A 21345-nucleotide genomic window follows, 5' to 3' on the forward strand; every position below is an offset into this window, starting at 1 on the left:
TTCAAGTGCCAGGATGGGGGTGGCCGACGTATTGGAGGAAACATACGAAATAAACCTTTAAAGAATTGTTGGATTATTCTTGAAGAATATAGAGAATTCGTACCATCCTGACGGTATCGGGATATGGCCGCTAAAAACACTTTAAGTGTTGAGTGAGCCAAACCTGATTTAGCCAACTGTAGAAAGAAGGGTAAGATCTTTTCCGGTTCCGCATGCATGGGATGTAAATTCATAGTTTGGCACCAAACACAAAAGCGCTTCCATTTAAGTTTATAAGTTTTGTTCGTTGAAGGTGCTCTAGCATTGGCTAGGACTTCTTGACAGTCATGCGGAATGTTCAAGTGTGCAAACTCATGGTGTTGAGGAGCCAAGCCGATAATTTCAGAGAATGAGGATCTGGATGATACACCCTGCCTTCTTGAATTGTCAGAAGATTCGGAATTTGAGGCAGTTGGACTGGTTCGCGTTCTGATAGAAGAAGAAGCTGTGTGAAACAATACTGTCGTGGCCACCGTGGAGCAATCAGAATAATTCGACACGGCTGTCTCCTCATTTTCTTGATGACCTTGGGAATTAAAGGAATTGGCGGGAAAGCGTAGGCAAATATCCGCTCCCAATTCATTGACAGCGCATCCCCGCAAGATTCTCTGTGGGGAATCCAGCTCGCAAAGTGTGTACATTTTTTGTTCTGATACGTTGCGAAAAGGTCCAGATCGGGGTGACCCCATCTTTGGAAGATCCGATCCAGCGCTGGCTGATGCAGTTCCCACTCGTGAGTGCTGCTCTTGGATCTGCTCAATGAATCGGCCAGCACATTGACTACTCCTGGAGCATGCACCGCTGACAAGTTGATGTAGTGAGCCAGAGCCCAAGTCCAGATCTCTAGAGCTGCTGGGACAACCCGGCTGATCTTGTGCCCCCCTGCTTGTTCAGGTAATGCATGCTCGTTGTGTTGTCTGTTCGAATTAACACTGTTGAGCCTTCCAGAATCGCCTGAAAAGATTTCATGGCGAGGAAAATGGCCCTTAATTCCAATAGATTGATGTGCAATTTCTTTTGTTGACTGTCCCATTTGCCACTGATCGTCATCCCTTGAAGGTGCGCGCCCCAACCTTCTAGCGAGGCATCTGTGGTTACTATGAATCTGGGGACTTCTGCGAGGAAAGAACAACCCACTTGCAGGTTGTGTGTCTGACTCCACCACAGGACTGTATTCTTCATTCGAGGTGTTAAGGTGATGATATCCTCGAAGGAACCTGATACCGCACCCATTGGTGACTGAGTTCCTCTTGTAATGGTCTCATCCTCAGACGACAGTTTGGAGTGAGAGGAATGCACGATGAGATCATCCCTAGGAAAGATTTGAATTTCCGAACAGAAACGCACTCTTTTCTGAGGAGTGTAGTCGCCATTTTTTGGATCTTCTCCTGTCTTTCGCTTGAAATGAAGACCTGAGCGAGCCTGGAGTCCAGTGTTGCTCCTAGGAAAGACTTCCTTTGTGATGGTATCAAATCTGATTTCTCAACATTCACTGAGAATGCCAGGCTTTGAAGCAGGCAAAGGCATTTCTGGACATGTCTGCTTGTTGTGGCGTAGGAATTGGCCTTGATAAGGCAATCGTCCAGATACGGGTATATCTGAATACCCTGTAATCGCAAGTGGGCCGCTACAGGTGCCAACATCTTTGTGAACACCCTCGGGGCTGAACGTAGTCCAAAGGGAAGCACCTTGAATTGGAAATCCCTGCCAGCCACTCTGAACCTCAGGAACTTCCTGTGTCTGGGGAAAATGGGTACATGGAAGTAAGCATCCTGAAGGTCGAGTGTTGCCAAGTGGTCTCCTTCTGCCAAGAACTGGAGGATCTCTTGGAGGGTTAACATTCTGAACGTTAATTTTTTGATGTATTTGTTGAGGGCCCGCAAATCGAGGATTGGGCGCTATTCCCCTGATTTTTTGCGTATCAAGAAAAAACGAGAGTAAAAGCCTTTTCCTCTCTGATGTTGAGGTACTCTCTCGATTGCCCCCTTCCGAATCATTGTATTGATTTGGATGAATAGCTCCTTGAGATGAGCTGGGGCGGCCCTTTTGGGGGTGAATTTGGAGGGTTTTTTACAAATTCTAATATGTGGCCCTTGGAAACCACATCCAGCACCCATTTGTCTGTGGTAATATTTGACCATTTTGAGTAATGTAGGGATATTCTTCCTCCAATTTTTTTCTGGCTGGGACAAAGTGGCGGCAGGAAGTGATTCTCACTTTTTGCTGGTGTTGTCTCTACCCCGATATGTTGTTTTCCCTCGGGGCTGTGAATAATTATTTCTTCTCTGGCCATAAGGTTGTTGTTTATATGGCTGGTACCTCTGGGTATTTTGGGTGTTCGTATAGGAACGCTGTTGGTAATATCCTCCTCTATTTGTGAAGGTTCCTCTTCCTCTAGCACCACGAAAGGAAGATTTCCAATACTGCAAAGTACCCAACGATCGTGCAGTCTCTGTATCCTTTTTGATGGCCTGTAAAGCCTCATCCACATGCGAGCCGAATAGGTACTCGACATCATAAGCCATGTTTAACACCTTGGCTTGCACCTCCTGCCTAAAGGATGTAGATTTCAACCATCCCTCTCTTCGAAGGACAGCGGCTCCTGCCAACTGTCTGAATCCTGTAGCTGCTACATCTACTGCAGCATCAATGATCTCCGGCGAAGCACATTCCCCTTCCTGCAGGATTTTCATGGCTTCGGTCCGGTTCAGGCAGTTTTTTAATGTAAGGCGATATGTCTGACCACATTTGCCTATCATACCTGCCTAGAATTGCCATAGAATTAGCAACCCTAACTGTGGTCGCTGCAATCGTTGATACCTTTTTCCCAATGGTATCGAGTCATCTCCCGTCTCTGTCCGTTGGAGTGGAGATTTGAGACGACGGGTTCTTTGCTCTCTTTTGAGCTGCTTGTGAAATGACTGACTCCGTCTTGGCCTGGCCAATCAGGCAAGCAGGTGAAGATGCTGGTGCTCTGTATTTCTTATCCACTCGTGGTAAAACCGCAGGTAAAGAATTCGGCGTGGCCATAATCTTGAGACCTTCTTTCCAAATAAAGTCTATAATAGGAATAGACCAGCTTTGCCTCTGAGACAAACTCTTAAAGTCGTATAGGAAACATTCATCCTGTTTAGTCTCCATGGTAATGAGAAATCTCTTGGTTGCATTGTCCATAATCCTATGGAAATTCGCAATATCCACCGGTGGTGACTCAGCCTTTGGTTGTTCATCCGGAGACGGTGTGTCAGCTTGAGTGACCACTGTGCCTTCTACGAGGCCGGGTCACCCCTCCTGCTGCCAAGCGCCTTCCTTCCCGTCTGCCAGCCTACCTACGCGACCCAGCCGCCGCTGAGCCGCACGTCGCCTCCGCCGATTCCCGCCGCTGCCTCCCTGCGGCCCCGCCCACCTCCAGCCCATTGGACAACCCGCTACCCGCCTCCCAGCTGACCCGCCCTCCCGGCTAGGGACTTAAGGAGAGCGCTGCTGACATCGCTGGAGTGACCACTGTGCCTTCTACGAGGCCGGGTCACCCCTCCTGCTGCCAAGCGCCTTCCTTCCTGTCTGCCAGCCTACCTACGCGACCCAGCCGCCGCTGAGCCGCACGTCGCCTCCGCCGATTCCCGCCGCTGCCTCCCTGCGGCCCCGCCCACCTCCAGCCCATTGGACAACCCGCTACCCGCCTCCCAGCTGACCCGCCCTCCCGGCTACGGACTTATGACGACCCTCAGCGACCGCGCAGCGGACGCGCGCAGCGGGAGCACCGAATGAGCGCCGAAGGTGCGCCAAAGGTAAGCCCGTCTGCGCCCGTCCGCGCCTGGACCGCGCCCAGTGCCAGGACCCCTGGCCCCCGCAGACCCCAGCCCACCCGCCGGACGTACGCCGCCGCCGCCCTCAACGCACTCAACGCCGGCCGAGCCCCGGGCTGCTACCGAGCCACCCCGAGACGCACCCATGGACCCTTCTGCTGCAACGCCTGCAAGGTCACCTGCACCCCGACCCGCACCACTCCAGCAGTGCCCAAGACCTCGACGAACAACAGCAGCAGCCACCTGAGATGCATCCTGCTCAACACCCGCTCCGTCCACAGGCACGCCGTCGAGCTCTGGAACCTGCTCGACACCACAGCCCCAGACGTCGCCTTCCTCACGGAAACCTGGATGAACGCCTCTTCAGCGCCCGACATCGCCACCGCCATCCCAGACGGCTACAAGATCATCCGAAGGGACCGCATCAACAACACCGGAGGAGGCATCGCCATCGTCCACAGGAACACCATCCGCATCACGACCAACACCGATGACACCCTCGCTACCGCCGAGCACCTGCACTTCCAAGTCCACATCAACCCCAAGACCACCCTCAGAGGCACCCTCATCTACAGACCCCCTGGACTACGCACACAATTCAGCGAAGACATCGCCGACTTCATCAGCCCGCACGCCCTCTGCTCCGCTGACTACATCCTCCTCGGGGACCTCAACTTCCACCTGGAGAACAACAACGACCGCAACACCACCACCCTGCTGGACAACCTCGCCAACCTCGGACTCAAGCAACTGGTGACCACCCCCACCCACTACGCCAGACACACACTCGACCCCGTCTTCTCATCCAGCAAGGACATCGCCTTCAGCCACGCCACCGGACTCCACTGGACGGACCACAGTTGCGTCCACTTCAGCTTCGCAAGGACCACGATCCACCACCACCAGCAACAGGCTGCACGCAGAAGCTGGAACAAGATCACAGCCGACCAGCTCGCGTCCTCCCTGAGCACGAACCCCCCACCAGCACAACGAACCCTAGCCAGGCGGCCACCAACCTCACGACGTGGATCAGCGACTGCGCAGACGAGCTCGCCCCCCTGAGGACCCAGCCCAGCAGACCCGGCAGCAAGAAAGCCCCATGGTTCACTGACGAACTCAAGAGCTCCAAGAAGAACTGCCGAGCCCTCGAGAGAACCTGGCGCAGAGACCCAACACCGGACAACATGACTGCCCTCAAGCTCGCCACCCGGAAACACCACCAACTCATCCGCGCCACCAAGAAAACTGCTTTCAAGGAACGACTGGACAACAACGCACACAACAGCAAAGTACTCTTCAACATCGTCAAAGAGCTCTCCAACCCCAACGCCGGAAACAACGACATCACCCCTTCGCAAGACCTCTGAAACTCCCTCGCCTCCTACTTCCACAACAAGATCGCGGACATACACAACAGCTTCAGCACTCAACCGACGAGCACCACGACCGAACCACCGCCCCCCACCACCACCCTCCGCGCCTGGACTCCGATCAGCACCGAAGACACCATCCGCACGATGAACTCCATCCACTCCGGATCTCCGACCGACCCCTGCCCTCACCACGTCTTCAACAAGGCCGACGCTATCATCGCACCCCACCTACGGGACATCATCAACACCTCCTTCGACACCGCCACCTTCCCGGAGAGCTGGAAGCACGCCGAACTCAGCGCTCTACTCAAGAAGCCATCGGCTGACCCCACCGACCTCAAGAACTACCGCCCCATCTCGCTGCTCCCGTTTCCTGCAAAAGTCATCGAGAAGACCGTCAACAAGCAGCTGGCCGCCTTCCTCGAGACGAACGGATCCCTCGACCCCTCGCAGTCCGGCTTCCGGGCCAACCACAGCACCGAGACCGCCCTGATCGCAGCCACCGATGACATCCGAGCGCTGCTCGACAACGGAGAAACAGCGGCCCTCATCCTCCTCGACCTCTCCGCGGCCTTCGACACTGTCTGCCATCGTACCCTAGTACAACGCCTCAGCAACGTCGGAGTCCAGGAGAAGGCACTGGAGTGGATCATCTCCTTCCTCGCTGGAAGAACACAGAGAGTCCGCCTCCCCCCGTTCAGATCTGAAGCCACCGAAGTCATCTGCGGCGTCCCTCAAGGCTCCTCGCTCAGTCCGACCCTCTTCAACATCTACATGAGCCCCCTCGCAGACATCGCACGCCAGCACAACCTCAACATCATCTCCTACGCCGACGACACCCAGCTGATCCTCTCCCTTACCAACGACCCCGCCACCGCCAGAGCCAACCTTCACGAAGGGATGAAAGAGGTAGCCGATTGGATGAGGAACAGCCGCCTGAAACTGAACTCGGACAAGACGGAAGTCCTCATCCTGGGATCCTCACCCTCCGCCTGGGACGACTCCTGGTGGCCCCCCGCCCTAGGCAGCGCACCCAAACCAACAGACCACGCACGCAACCTGGGCTTCATCCTGGACTCCTCCCTCTCCATGACGAGACAAGTCAACGCCGTCTCCTCGGCATGCTTCAATATCCTGTGCATGCTACGTAAGATCTTCTGGTGGATCCCCACCGAGACCAGGAAGACGGTCACCCAGGCCCTCGTCACCAGCCGTCTGGACTACGGCAACACCCTCTACGCCGGAACCACCGCCAAACTCCAGAAGAGACTCCAGCGGATCCAGAACGCCTCAGCACGACTCATCCTGGACATCCCCCGTCGCAGCCACATCTCCGGACACCTGAGAGATCTGCATTGGCTCCCGGTCAACAAGAGAATCACCTTCCATCTCCTCACCCACGCACACAAAGCCCTACACAGCCAAGGACCAGGATACCTCAACAGCCGCATCAACTTCTACGCTCCCAAACGCCAGCTCCGTTCGACCAGCCACGCCCTGGCCGCTGTCCCCCGCATCCGCAGAGCCACCACAGGGGGACGATCCTTCCCCTACCTCGCCGCCAAGACTTGGAACTCCCTCCCCACCCACCTCCGCCTGACCCAGGACCACCTCGCCTTCAGGAAGCAACTCAAGACCTGGTTGTTCGAGCAGTAGCAGATTCCCCCCCCCCTCCCAGCGCCTTGAGACCCTCTGGGTGTGTAGTGCGCTATATAAATACGATGATTGATTGATTGATTGATAATCCTCATACTCCGACGAATCCGATTTATCTAATTCACCTTCTTCCTGAGCCTCCTCCTCAGAGTTCTCATCCTCCGTTTGGTTATAAGGCACCGGTATGGATGGGTTATGCCCCGTTCCTTCTGGCCTAGTAGGCATTGAATTCGGGGTCACTTGAGGCTGTGGGGACGAGATTTGAGATTCGCCAGACTCTGAAGGCGGAAAACTGCGATAGTAATCGCTCAACATGTACTGTAAATTGTGGAACAGTTCCATAGGCATATGCATTCCTGGTGTTGGTGTAGTATCCAACCTGGGCGGTTGCGTCACTTGCTCTTCTTCGCCCTGATCTTTCACCAGAATAAGCAAGTCAGATGGACTCTTGGCTGCTTGAAATAATTCATCACCAGAGTCCTCTACCTCAGAATCCAAGAGCCTGTCTGGCAGCGTCAGTGGCGACATAGATGCAGACTGAGACGGGTGCTTTTGTAATAGCGCCGCAGTGGTGGCTGGAGATGGCAGCGATATCACATCGCTTCTTGCTGACCAGACTTGGATGTCTGTGCAGGATGACAGCTTTGGTGTTATTGGAGTTTTCTGAGGCACTGGCAAGTCTTGTGGCTTAGACTTGGCTGTGCACGATGCACTCTTCGACGACGATTGCTCCGTTGACGACTGCGGCTGGTTAGAGTTCATCGATGCGGATTTTGTCGTCGACGACGAAGTCTTCGACGGGACCATTTTCTTCGTCGACGGGGTCGTCGACGAGGTCGTCGGCGGAACTATCTCCTTCGTCGACGTGACCGTCGACGACGACTTCGTCGACGAGGTCGTCGACGGGGTCTTCCGCGTCGACGAAGGGATCGTCGACGGGGCCGTCGACGGGGTCTTCCTCGTCGTCGATGGGATCGTCGACGGCTGCTTCGTCGACGGCGTCGTCGTCGACGGTACGGTCTTCTTCGTCGACGGTAAGGCTGTCGTCGACGGCAAGCTGTTTGTCGACGCTGATCTGTGCTTCGTCGACGGGGGCTCGTCGACGGGGGGTGACATTTTCTTCGTCGACGAGATGGGACGAACCTGTACATGAACAAAGGTAGGAGAGGACGCTGAGGACATCACCAAAGAGGGTTTTGGTGAGGAAAAAGTCATGGTAGAAGTTACTGCAGTGGCTGTTTGGCAGGAAACTGGCAGAGAAGTTGCTGCCTTGGTTATGGGCCTCTGAGGTGACATTAAAGACGCAGTCTGTTTAGTTTCTGGTGGCCTCACAGATTTTTCAGAGGATTTCTTCAGTTTTGAGGTAGAAGGCTCATCAGCGTCCTGAGAGAGCTGGGCCTGCCTCGCCACCTTCGCCTTAGGAGTAGTCACCTTACCCTCAGCCATCCTTTTCCTAGAGCCCATAGAAGACACTGAGGCCAAACTTCCTACCTCAGAGAGTGGCAAATCCTTGTCCTTAATCCTCTGTATCCACAGCAGTAGGCGACCCTCTCTGTCCCTGAGGGTTTTAGCAGGAAAAGTGCGACAAATCTTGCACTCCTTTGCTTGATGATCAGGATACAAGCAATAGATGCATAGAGTATGCGGATCCTCTTTGAACAGCCGTGCCTTGCCACAGGATTCACAGGCCCTGAATAAGGACTTTGATTTAGACATGTTTGAAAGTGAGAACTTTCAAAAATAGAGAAAAAACTGAGCAGAGCTCAGAGAGACTCCCTATCACACGACGTGCGGTAAAAAATCTGACAGCCTGGGTCTCTGGGGAGAGTATTCTGGTGGGAGCTGTGGCCTGATTGGCTGCAGTTTGGTCTAACATAATGACTTAGATAGTCACTAATGTGGAAGTTTTTTCCTTGGTAGCTGGGGCTACTTTACTTCCTGGTTTAGTATAACTGTTATTTGCTATGTACAAATGGCATATTACTGCTTTTTTATGTACCGTGGGACTCCTACTCCGACGACGGGGAATGATTCAGGCATGTGAATCTATGAAAGACACCCCTAATACTGGAGAATAAGCACTGCTTATCCCAGGCCTGTTTCTTCAGCCAGTTTAGGGAGCATTCATGGTATTGTGCATCAAGTGCACTCACTATGCAAGGGTAGGCTTCTTCACACAGAATACACCTAAACATCCAGAAAGCAAGCACACTGCTATAGTGCATGTAAAAAGCGAAGGGAAAAAGAGATCAAGGGCCTCAAGGATCAAAGTGTTTTTCCCGTCATCTATGGGAAAATGCATTGGTAGATATGGGCCCAAGATCACACATTGTTGGCCAAGTTGGAGTACACAATACAGATGCCCTAATACTGTGGGCAAATAGAAAATGGCAAGGTTATACACAACTGACAAAATACCTCAAGAGAGGTACACATTCGACACATGGACAATCAAACCAGGCATCAGTGGCGGCTGGTTTTTTTAAGGCGGTGGGGGGGCAGAGAGGGTGGGAGGGGGGAATGAAATAAAAATTAAAATACAAAACGTACCTGTCTGCCGCTTCTGCCCCCCATTGCCGCCTATCCTCATCCCCTCAATCCTGTACCCTGCTTCCAGGGCAGGAAGCAGGATGCACCCAGCTCCCAGCCTCCTGATAGCTAATCACAATGCTGCAATGCAGGCCGTAATGCAGCCTGCACGGAGAACATGCAAAGTGCTCATGATGGTTTGGCTGGCTGGCGACGGCTGGCCAAAGCATCCTGCGCACTTGGAGTGGGCAAACCACTCCTCTCCTGCCCTGCTGTATGTACCGAAAAATAAATATACCTGTCAAGAAAAGACTTTCTCTTTGCTTTTCAAACTGTATATTGTATTCATTTCTGATACGAATTGTGTGTGCCTCATATTGTTAACTATTGCTGATCAATCCTAGGATTGAAATTGGGGGAGTAGGGTGTATCTCCCCTCTTTGAGAGTACCGTGAGTGAGAACCTTTCCGATAAAAAATTGTACGTGAACATCATATTAGCGCCCCATTCCTGTCATATACCCATCTGAATTGATAAATGCGAACACTACTAGCAGTTGTGAAGGTAGCGTTTTCCACAGGATTATGCAACCCAGATTGTGCACTGATAGGGGGAAACAAGATTATTTGTCTAACGGATTACAATTGTTTTTTGGTAGAACTACAATGATGTCTTCCTGTGCGGTGGGAAGCAGGGCATCTTTCATCATAGCAACTAAGTATATATAGTGTAATTGTTGCGTCATCTACTCCTGAGAAGTGCTGTAGAACTCAGCTGGCAGAATCTTCCTGCCTGGGGTCTTTCCTGGGATCAACTGTGCTATCAACTGTTTGATTTGGCTCAATATGAGTGGAGTGTCCAGCATCTCTTCCTGTTCACATGCAAATACACTGAAATCCACATTTTGTAGGCAATCATGAGAAAAAGCATGCCGCCAGGTGTATTGGGGAGCGAATACAATAAGGCGCATTACTCAGTGAAAACTTTATTTATATCAACCTATTTATGTTTCCTGTCCTTGAAGACCTTGTAGGTCCACTATTGATGTATGTGCCTGAATAGAACAAGTTAGTCAAGCAAGCAGCCAGCCAGCTCTGCCCACTTCTGAATGTTGTCCTGCCATGTCTTTCTAACAGTCGCCAGTTTTACTGAAGTCGAAGGCTGATTGTGAACTAGTGTCTCCAAAGTATTTCAATTGCTCTCCAGGGGATTCTGTTTGTTATTAAACACCATTCGAACCCCAGAAGATATTTGAAAGCAAACGCCCATTAAGTAGACCATGGAAGCCTCCCATTCAACCATAGAACCTGCACTCACAAGACGACAGTGCTTAATCACGGCTCTAACAGTTCTTCTGCAGGTTACATTGCTATGCACAGCGGGTTAGAAGCACCAATTGGGAATATAGCTGCAGGGTGTGCCCCAGTGTAGCATCATCCACAGAGAGTATAATCTTAAAACATGAAACAGTCTCACCTTGATACTTCATTCCTAGCACTCATTATGATACATTTTAAGGGGGTTGTGTGCTCCAGGGTCTCACAGATGAATAAAGACTTTGTCTGGGGCACCTCCAAGTCAATTCAGTGGCTCCCTCAACAGACTGTCATGGAATCTAACAATTTATTTTACCTGTGAGACTCTTGTTGATGATCTTGTTGTGGGCATGAATGAATACTTAAACCAGGAAGATTTAGACGTTTGATGGCCTTGGAGGTCTTGGTCTGGACTACATTGTAGCACTATTTAAACCACTCACTAACCAGTTCCAGTGGCAGTAGTGGAGTGTACTTGAGCCTCCACACACCTCCGTTTTGGAGCTCCAAGAGGAGGAGGTGTTGCCTTGCACGGCAGAGTTTTGTCTCTACTCTAGGCGTATTTTCATGTTCTTGTTCCTTCATCAATATCTTATTTAGAGGGGCAAGGAAAATGCATTCACATACTGGTAAAAATGATGACCCGGCTTGATGAGGATTATTCTCATTACCAAAAGCGTGGCCATTTTATATGTGCAGTTCATCCCTTGATGCTCTTAGTCTCGACATCAAGCAGGGTGGTCTTTCAAGCATCAATAATCTTAAAGTCAAGAGCTTTTGATAGTCAGAACCATGTCAAGTTCTTTTGATGTCAATATCTTTGATCTCTGCTTTTCTTGAAATGGTTCTGTGGAAAGTCCATGGAGGTCCCGGACATCGTAGAGGTGAAAGATAAAGACCTACGGTGGTCTTAAATCTGCAATCCATTATCAAGAGCACTGTGAAGGCTCTAGACCGTTCCATACCTCGTAAATAAATCCCATAAAGATCCTTGAAAAATGTGATATTCTTTCACAGTATTACTTTTAGGGAGACACAAGATGCAGCGGATATAAGGGGCCTTTTCTTATTTTATACTACCAGACATAGGAAAGTTTCCAAATAGTGAAGGCATAACACCTATGGTGAAAAATCTGCTAAAACCTTCACACAACTTTTATGAAATCTAAAAGATGCTGGTTGGTGTCAAAAACAGTTACAATTTGTAAAAAATTTAAAAAAAACAATATACAAATGGTGAAATAGGTCTCTCTTCAGGGATCCTGTCTCTGGAGAAGAGAAAATGTACTGCCAGAACACTGCTACAGCTGTGAGTTTTGGGGAAACAGAATTAGTCCGGTATTTCTAAGACAGAGAACAGTTTTCCTCTTTGTGTAAATTCGTCCTGTTTCCAAGACCATTTCCTTTTTTTTTTTTTTTAAACGCAATACATTTGCTGGTGTCAATAAAATGTCGATTTTGAGTGTAACAACCCAGTTTAACACATCATGAAATCTGAGATTATAGATCCACATTGTTTGATTAGAGAATCTGCACAAATCATCAGAATTCACTTTGCACTCTAACCGTAGTATATTCATAGGCTCAGAAAGCATAGGAAAATCTGCTCTTGATATAATTTAAATGGATTCCTGTTCCCATTCATTGACACAGATTAGCAAGTGCATATAAACAAAAGCTACCACAAGGCTCACAAACTCTAGTTTTAAACTACTCACCCTCACCTCCCCTCCCAACCCTCCCGCCAATTTCTTGAGCTTCCCTCCTGTGTCACAATGTTTGGATACTGCTTACCTGGCACATCAGAGCACAGGGATCTTTGAAGTCTGCTTGGCAGATGGCACAAATGTCCCCTGCCTCGCTACACTGCTGGCTGGTAGCACGAACACCATACTTCTGCACAAAGAACAGGAAAGAAAACACACATGGTGAAGAGAAGGGCCTTCGGGTCCAGGCTGGTAGGTTAACAGATAGAAATAGAAAAGTGATTCTAAAATGTAATGCTGTCAATGTACCATTCGGTGGCCTGCAATTCATGAACTACAAGCCTCACGTCAGTTACAAGGCATCAGCACCACTAAATCCGATAATAGTTAGTACACTAATATAGAGAGTCTTGGCAGATACCAGTGATTCATTTAGAAAGGTAAGAACTATACATCAAATCCAAAACTTGACTAGCAAAGATGGAGCTAAAAAAACGAAAAAACGTGCAGCCTGTATGTCCTTTCCAATATTTGAGATCATTCAATGAGATAAAGCAAATCTGAGCCTGGAGACTGAACTCCTTGCTGAACTCCTTGCTGTTACTAAATGTCATTCAACCATAGAGAGAACATAATGGCCTTTAAAGGAACCATACCCTCCTTCACAGCCCCTTCTTCAATTACACTTTTCCAAAACATGAAGACAAACCAATGCTCACATACAAGAACTGGAAGTAGAGATTCTTATATAAAGTGGATAGCTTCGCCGATTGAAAAAGGGAGTTATTAGATGGTCACTGAAACCCTAGACCCCACCTCACTTTCACAATGTGGATTGAGATTATGTACAAAATGGTTAAATGCTTTAGTCAGGATCTGAGAATACTTTCTGGGGGTTGGTGTGATGCAGCTAGGATTTTAGCACAGGATTTGTAAATCTTTGAGAAAAATAGCTAGGTTGTTGTGTCCTGCAGAACCTAGAAGTGAGTCAGCAGCTTCATTTGGAAGATTTTGTTAACACACATACACTTATCCAGCCACTTAGACCTCAGTGAGGGCCCACAAGCTCGTCATTTCATAGGAGGCCCTGGCCTCGTCTCCCCTTCTAAGGACTACCCACCATAATTTCAGATATACTAACCCGGCGGGAATCTCGCTGCCTACTATGCATGAGGCAGACACATTGTAGGCAGCACAAATGCCAATTGGGTGACACAGTCTTTTGGCTCTGCAGTTTTTATTTTGTTTCATAAAACAAACTCCCAAAGCGGGAATCTGTCTCACAAAAAATATAAAAACAACTGTCATGACTTGCTTTCTCCCTGCACATTATGACCAATGATTAGCTTATCTGCCCGGGACCAGGAAAGGCTGATGGGGCGTTCAGTGACGGTTGCCCTGCTTCATTTAAGGCAGGGCGACCATCACTGAGACGTGGCAGCCCTGAGGTGGTGAATGGCTTCTAAGACATGAGTTTCCATTAGCAGAGCCAGCCGAGGCGCTGACACCAAAAACCCTGTGGTTCTACCACCTCTAAATGGGGCAGGGGAACTAAGAGTTTGCCAGGTGGGTCATCTGCAAAAGTCAGAATGGCCCCTTTAGTCCAAATGACAACATTATAAACAAATGTCCGATTTTATTGTCTTGGACAGATCTACACCTACATTAAAAATTCAACACAAGGATCTTGCTTTCTATACATAACCCATTCATATTTAGGGCTTTCGTTTATTCACACTAAATTCTTTATGGTAGGTCTTGCTCGTGGTTGCGTTTTGCAGGCGGCAGTGCTAGATGCTGTTAACTGTTACCAAAGTGGCAGGTTTTGATTGTGAGGCAATAGACAACTTATAGTCGAACTGTTGAAAATCATCTGACTTCTTTCACAGAACAACAGTTTATTGGGCCAGAGTTAGGGATCCACCTTAGCAGTTGAATATCATATGTGAATATCATGTGAATTACTATTAGCTTTAGCAACCTGATCAACACAGGGAAACATAAATAACTTACTTTTTTTTTAGTTTTCAAGTCCGTTGTATGTGCCACAATTTTAGAAAGGTTACATACTTGTAATCTTAGTTGTCCATCATGTAGGTCATCTTTAAATTCAGAAACATTGCTGCATCTCTGCCTGGATGTGCATTTCAAGGAAATATTTAAATTGGGATAGTTCTATTTCTTTTTTAAAATACATATTTCTGAGAATACAAGCCTGTTTAAAGGCAGCACCACTTCATGTTTTAAATTAAGAAAATCGATGTATATTACATTTGACAATAGAAACAGTCATTCTCCTGTTACAGCGGCGGAGAAGACATTTGAGGAGAAGCCTTCCTGAGATAAATGACCACCTTAATAAACAAGCATTTTTAATGCAATAGGTCTCGCATTTGCGAGAGTTTGAGCTATTGGCACTGTAAATGACAATGCCTTTTAATAATGTATTTTGAAAACCTGCAAGCGGTGTGAAAAAAAAAGTACTTTGTATTTATTGTTGTTGTTTACGAGAAGCAAGGGTGGCAGCAACTGCGCCTCTTTTACAGCCAGCCTTGCTTCTCCTAAGCAAGGACTATAAGTACAAAGTGTGTGTTTATGCACCGCTTGCAGGTTTTCAAAACATAAATAAAAGGCATTGTCATTTAAAATGCCAATACCTAAAACTCTCGCAAATGTGAGACCTATTGCATTGCAAATTCTTGTTTTCTTGGTTAACATGCGCACTCCTGTCATCAGGTCCCATGTTGCGTGGCCTCTTACTTCTATCCTGATTTTTATTCAGCAGCACTACGAGTAGGTGAAGTTCTTGGCCAGATAACAGTCCACAAATAAAAAGACTATCGGCTATGATTGATGCTGCAATGTGTGACATATGATTGATGCTGCAATGCGTGACAAATGATTGATGCTGCAATGCGTGACATATGATTGATGGTGCAATGCGTGACATATGATTGATGTTGCAATACGTGATATAGGATTGATGCTGCAATGAGTGACATATGATTGATGCAATGCGTGACATATGATTGATGGTGCAATTCGTGACATATGATTGATGTTGCAATACGTGACATAGGATTGATGCTGCAATGAGTGACATATGATTGCAACATCAATCATGTCACGCATTGCATCAATGCGTGACATATGATTGATGCTGCAATGCATGACATATGATTAATGCTGCAATGCGTGACATGTTGCCACTTAAAAGATCCCCATATGCAAGGCACATTTGTGGTTAGTGCAGTTTGGCTATTGCCACTTGTGCTTTCCTGTATCTGAAATTAAAGTGAGTCACACTTGCAGCCAGAGGTCCTTGAGCAGCTGAGGTTTTAAAGTGGCTTTCCTTTAGTCCATTGAGTGCTGTTCTGGCAGCAACAGCACAGGCCATTTAACACTACAGAAACTGGGTGCAAAGTTCCCACAGTAAATTATATAAATGGCTTACAGCTCAGAGCTGAAAGCCTCAAGCAATTAAATGCGTTCAAACAAGCAACAAACTAATTTTAAATTTTTTAACCAACATGCTCGCTGAGATTTTGTTGCTTTACATCTAACCTCACGAGATAATCGGCCATATTGAATTCGGATTATATGTATAACCTATACACAATGTTGGGGAGTTGGTCATTTTTAACCCATTCTTAAATTGTAACGAGTTTGGTAACCTAACTTGTACTGGTCTTCCGCTTTAATGCTTTTGCTTACTGTCTGTTGTATTTGCTTTTGTGTATGAAAAGGCTATGTGTGATGGTACATTTAAGTCTGAGGTTGCAGTCCTGCTGCTTCTTTGACTACTGACAGCTCCGTTCCCACAGATACGGCGTCTGAGATTACACTTACAGCAGAACATTTACCAGGTTCGTCGCACCGCAGAATTACAGTCCAAACCAGCACCCATGAATATCTGAACTGGACAAACTAGGTATCTCATCCGGTAAACTAGAGCCTGCCTTCGAACCCGACATTACAGAGTACAAGGAGAGTGTGAGCAGCGCAGTACAGAGCATCAGCCTCAGCTTGCAAACTAGCTAAACCGGTCCCCTTACAGTATCTGCATGAGTCTGTGCTGCATACATCCTTGATTGACACAACACCCGCTCTGCCTTGCTGGAGTCAAATTCACTCAACTTTGGTTTATTTTTAGTTTTTCACTTAAGCAATGCCCAAGCTCCTTTGCAACTCAGTTCTTCTTCACACATGTTAGTAGCGGCACAGATAAAGGTCACCAGAAGAACACACAGCCAGTTTCACAATTTACTGGTGGAGCCCGAGTCACATGACCAAAAAACAACCGAGTTAGCAGAAATGCAAATAAAAAGAGGCACAGGCGCAAAACAAACAATGGCGGCCACTAGTTTTCTTTTTCCACAGCTGGCGCCCACTTTTATAAAAGCACGGCGGCCGCCGTTTTTTTTAGAAGGATAAAGACCTGCACCGCTGTGGGAAAATAAAGCTTCGACCGCCATTGTTGCTAATCAGGAGCTGCGTGCCCATGGTGCTTTATAAAAGCGACCCACTGCTGTGAAAAGAAAAAAAGCTGCTGCCACCATTGTTTGTATTGCGCCCACCCCCGCCTGTGTCGTTGTTCGTATGAAAGTGGGCGCCGTGCTGAAATATTCAGCACGGTGCCGGGGCTATGAGGAGCAGAGAGTTGAGAAGCGCCCTCGGGCGATCAAAAGCAGACAGCAGAGAGTTGAAAAGCGGTCCCTTGTAGGAAAGCAAGTACTGTGTGCAATAGTCATTTAAAAAATATAGTGTGCACAGACTGTAAATAAAACACAGGGAGTAACAACACCAGTAAAAGGGCCAGTTCTTATGGTAGGTTACAAAAGGAGGCAAGGCGGTACTAAGGAGGGACTATGAAGCCTATACATCCAATCAAAAGCAACCATTTAGAAAGGACAGTAACAGGAGCCAATTGAAAAGATGGGCGGAACTTCAAGTCCATAATTGAATACAGCATGTCTCGAAGAGACAGCGCAAGCGCTGCCTAGGCGAGACATAAAAAGGACTGTTGAATATAGTATATATCCTAAGTGGTCAAGTAAAGCATTAAAAAACAAAGTTCACTGCAAAAATATTTTCAGTAAGGCAACAGCACAGAGCTGCATTTCGGGATCCTTAGTCCTCAAAGTGAAAAACTGACTGATCTGCTTACCAAGGTATTGGAATTTCTGGGAAACTTACACTGGCAGTGTTATCCTTCTCTTGTGTCAGAGTAATGCTCTGTTCATATGAACGTGGCATCCATATGTTCTGCAACACTTTGCAGCACATGGGATTTAGAGCCTTTGCAAATTTGACTTAAATAGGGTGGTCTCTACATTGTTCACTGGCTCCCTGATTTTTCTGCAGCGAGCATAGAAGCAGACGGGTACATAGCCATGCAGACATTTCATGTCCCCAGAAAACATTATTCACTACAGGGATTGGCTTCTCTTTTGAAAGCTGAACCTGGCCAATTTTGATGGGATTTTTTGTTTTCAATCTTGAAACTAGACAAATCAATGGAAGTCGACAATGGGACAAATTGTGGCAATCGCTTGTATGTAAAATAACCCTTACATTTTGTAATGTTAGAATATATGCTACCAGGGGCACAGATAATTCAAGGAAAGTTCTTAATTGTACAATGATCTGTGCCACTCTTTGGACCTCATTACAAAATGGGCAGAAATAGGGAGGACATTTACCATACATTGTAAATATCCTTACCCCAGGGTGAGGCATTTACGAAGTGTGGTAAATACCTTCTATTCGAGTGTTCAACCTAAAAATGAAGCATTACATGCATCATTGTTTTTTATCAAAAAATTCGCATAATTTTCTTTTAAGGATTTTCCTGGAACGTTTCCCTTGAGAAATGTCAGATTGTATGACCTGCCAGAATTAATTGGGAAAGCTGCGAGGTTGGGGGCGGAGCCGAGATTTCATGACTTCAACAGTGTGGGGCTTTATCCCACCTCTCTCTTCCATTGGCTAGCTTCGTAAATGGAGGCTAGCCATTGGAAGAGATGTGTGTCAATTACTATTTTCCCCGCCTTGATGCGATTCGTGGGCGTTTGTCTCTTTTGTTAAGCCCCGCCCCTTTTTCATCGTCATTCGGAGGTGGGCGTTTACTTCTTTTTTTTTTTGCCGGCGCTTTTGTTTTGCCATTTCCCCCGACCGCCGCTGGAAGAAGGTTGTGCTGCCCGCCCGCCCCCCCGCTTTCGTTGTGGTTGTTCTTTACTTTCTTTCGCTTTTGGTGTTGTTTCAGCATTTCTTGTTTTTGTTGTTGTTGTCTTCGGGGCAGGCCCGGATGCTGTTTTGTCGTCCTGGGGTCGCCACGCTCTTGTTGGCCGCTGCAGCTGTATCTTGCCAGGCTCCAAAATGGCCGTGCGTTAGTTCGGCTCCTCGAGCCCCAGAGGCTGCTGACGTCGCCCAGCTGCCTAGAACGCCCCCGAAGTACGCTGGGCACCTATCTTCACCCGCAGAGCCCCCACCGCTGGAAAAGACAGGCTGCGCACACCCAGAGGCTGCTGACATCGCCTCTCCCAGCCTACTCCTCTTTTCAGCCCCCCACCACTGGACATCGAAGCCGGGACTGTTTCTTGCGCTTCTTTTGCACTTCAACCCGAATGTCTCCAAGCTCTGCAAATGTTGGTGGTTGTGCGAAAGTTGCTGTATTGACAACACTGGAAGCGAAGCTATTCGCAACAATGCAGGCATCTGTAGACTGGCCCTGGTCGTCATTAAGCCACAAAAACAGAGAGAACTTGCTCATGGGGTTAAAGAGGTCATTCGTTTAGTGATCGTGATCTTATAAACCACTGATCCACCCAGTCCCTGACGGAAGGACAAGCAGCTAAAATCAAGAGTCCCTGTTTTTTGTTGAACAAAATCTCTTACAATCCACCTTCATTTACACAGACGTAAAGGGCTTTGGGTGGGCAGGTACTAACGAGTACTAAGTACCTGCACACCTTTATTTTAACTGTGAGAATTCCTGCACGTCTCAGTAGTAGGCTCTATACTTCGAATGGGAAACTACCGGCACTTCTCATTACTCGGGTATAGTGAATACTTTCACTTATATGTTTCCATTTCATGCACGAAAACAGACGGTGGCAGGGTGAGGGAGTAATTGGACGGAAGGGTAAAGATTGAGCGTGACGTGCTTGGAATGACTGCAGCGCCAAGCTTCATGCGAGGGCATCATCATCTGGTTTATTTTAAACATTCAGAGCTGTCACTTTGCTTAGCTGCTGCATGGAAGGTGGTGAGACATAAGTAAACGGGCCTTTTTGATAGGTTCCCGTGCTGAGTTTTTCTCCACTAAAGAAAACATGCATCCAGGCAGGGTCGGGTTGGTAACGTGGGGCACTCGGGCAATGGCCGAGGGGCCGGTACCCGAATTCTAGCTGTGGGCTGCCTTTTTGGGCAGCCTGGGCGCAGAGTTGGGCGGTTTCTGTGTTGTTCAGATGCCGCCAGCCGCCCAGTGGGTGCCTGAGTGGCTTTTCTGGAGGTAGGTCGGCGTGAATTACCTCCCTGTTATCAGGGGGCAGTGGTGTCACTCCCTTTCCCTTTCTCTTGCCCTGCCGGTCCATTAATATAAGTATACTGAGCGGGGGCCTGAGCAAAAGGGGCCTTTTAAAATTTCGCCGAAGCAGTGTTTTGCGGATAGGCAATATTCAAATGTGGGCCACTTCTTTTTTTAGCGTTCCAGGGTTGATTTTTAATCCCAATCCAACCGTGCATCCAGGTAAACAGTTGGCTTCCTTTTTAGGTTTCGCCTGGGGCACGGAGCTTTAGCTCCGCCCCCAGGAGAAATCTTTAGTTTTCAGTATGGGGGACTTGAATACGCCCTCTGTTCCATTGGCTAGCTCCATAAATGGAGGCTAGCCATTGGAACAGAGATCTGCCCGTCATGGCCGGACCAGATTCGTGGGCGTTCCTGCATTTTTTTCCCTCTCCACCCTTTTTGCATCGTCATTGGGCGGAGTTTCGTTTTTTTTTTTGGTGTTTGTTTTCCTCATTTCATGCCGACCACGGCCGCCGGAAGAAGTCCAGGTGAGTGCGTTCCTCCCCCCCCACCCCCCCGCTGTCCGTGTCTCCCCCGCCCCCCACCCCCCCCGCTGTCCGTGTCTCCCCCCCCCGCTGTCCGTGTCTTTCCCGCCCCCCCTCCCGCTGTCCGTGTGCTTTCCCCCCCCCTCCCCTCCTGCTGTCCGTGTCTCGTAGGTGCTTGTTTAGGACTTCAATTTATTTTTTCTCCTCTGACACTTCCCAAGAGTGAGCGAAGGAAAACGCACAATGGCGAAAGGAAGAGAAAGGCGGAAACTCCGCCACAACGGGAGAAAGCAGGAATCTGCAACGGAGATCTAACGGGGCAGGGGTGTCTGGTAGCCGGTTAAAGGCAAGAGGCTGATTCCAGACTACGCGGCCTCGGTGGGTTGTGCGCCGGTGCCGGCCGTGGGCTTCTGAGCACATTTTGGGCACCAGCACTGACTTAGCCATATCAAATTAAGCATAATACGCTGTTCCGTGCCTGTATTATACTGGATGCCACCGGGATTAATTGCTATTCCTTATTTAAAACTCTGAATACAGACGTGTAAACAAAAGGGCGCATGCAGGGAAGCCTCGTGTAAACAAAAGGGCGCGTGAGGCGAACCCTCGTGTAAACAAACTGGCGTAAACTCCTACCTCATAACTAATATGGTTACATTAACAACAGATACCTTCACCCCTCACAGCTTTGAAAGACACGGGAAATAGTTGTCAATTAATCCACATGAACAACAATCGCGGAAACAAATGTAAACAAGGAACGCAGACAGAATATTTAATATAAAAACAGAGACGCGCCACAATAAAAGTACACCTTTCATTGGGGACGTAAAAATGAGAAACTTGTCCAATAGATTGCTGTGTA

The 21345-nt window shown here is 48.3% G+C and overlaps 1 protein-coding gene across 2 annotated transcripts in view; it reads right to left on the reverse strand.

Annotated features, from left to right (window-relative positions):
* RNFT2 (ring finger protein, transmembrane 2) overlaps nt 1-21345 on the reverse strand; it is a 299051-nt gene that overhangs the window by 20797 nt on the left and 256909 nt on the right. For both annotated transcript variants that reach the window (XM_078667129.1, XM_078667130.1), the window contains exon 10: nt 12514-12615. In XM_078667129.1, the coding sequence (XP_078523255.1) occupies nt 12514-12615 (102 nt within the window). The remainder of the gene's footprint in view (nt 1-12513; nt 12616-21345) is intronic.

The sequence above is a fragment of the Lissotriton helveticus genome, chromosome 11 (genome assembly GCF_964261635.1).
Source record: "Lissotriton helveticus chromosome 11, aLisHel1.1, whole genome shotgun sequence".
Taxonomy (NCBI): domain Eukaryota; kingdom Metazoa; phylum Chordata; class Amphibia; order Caudata; family Salamandridae; genus Lissotriton; species Lissotriton helveticus.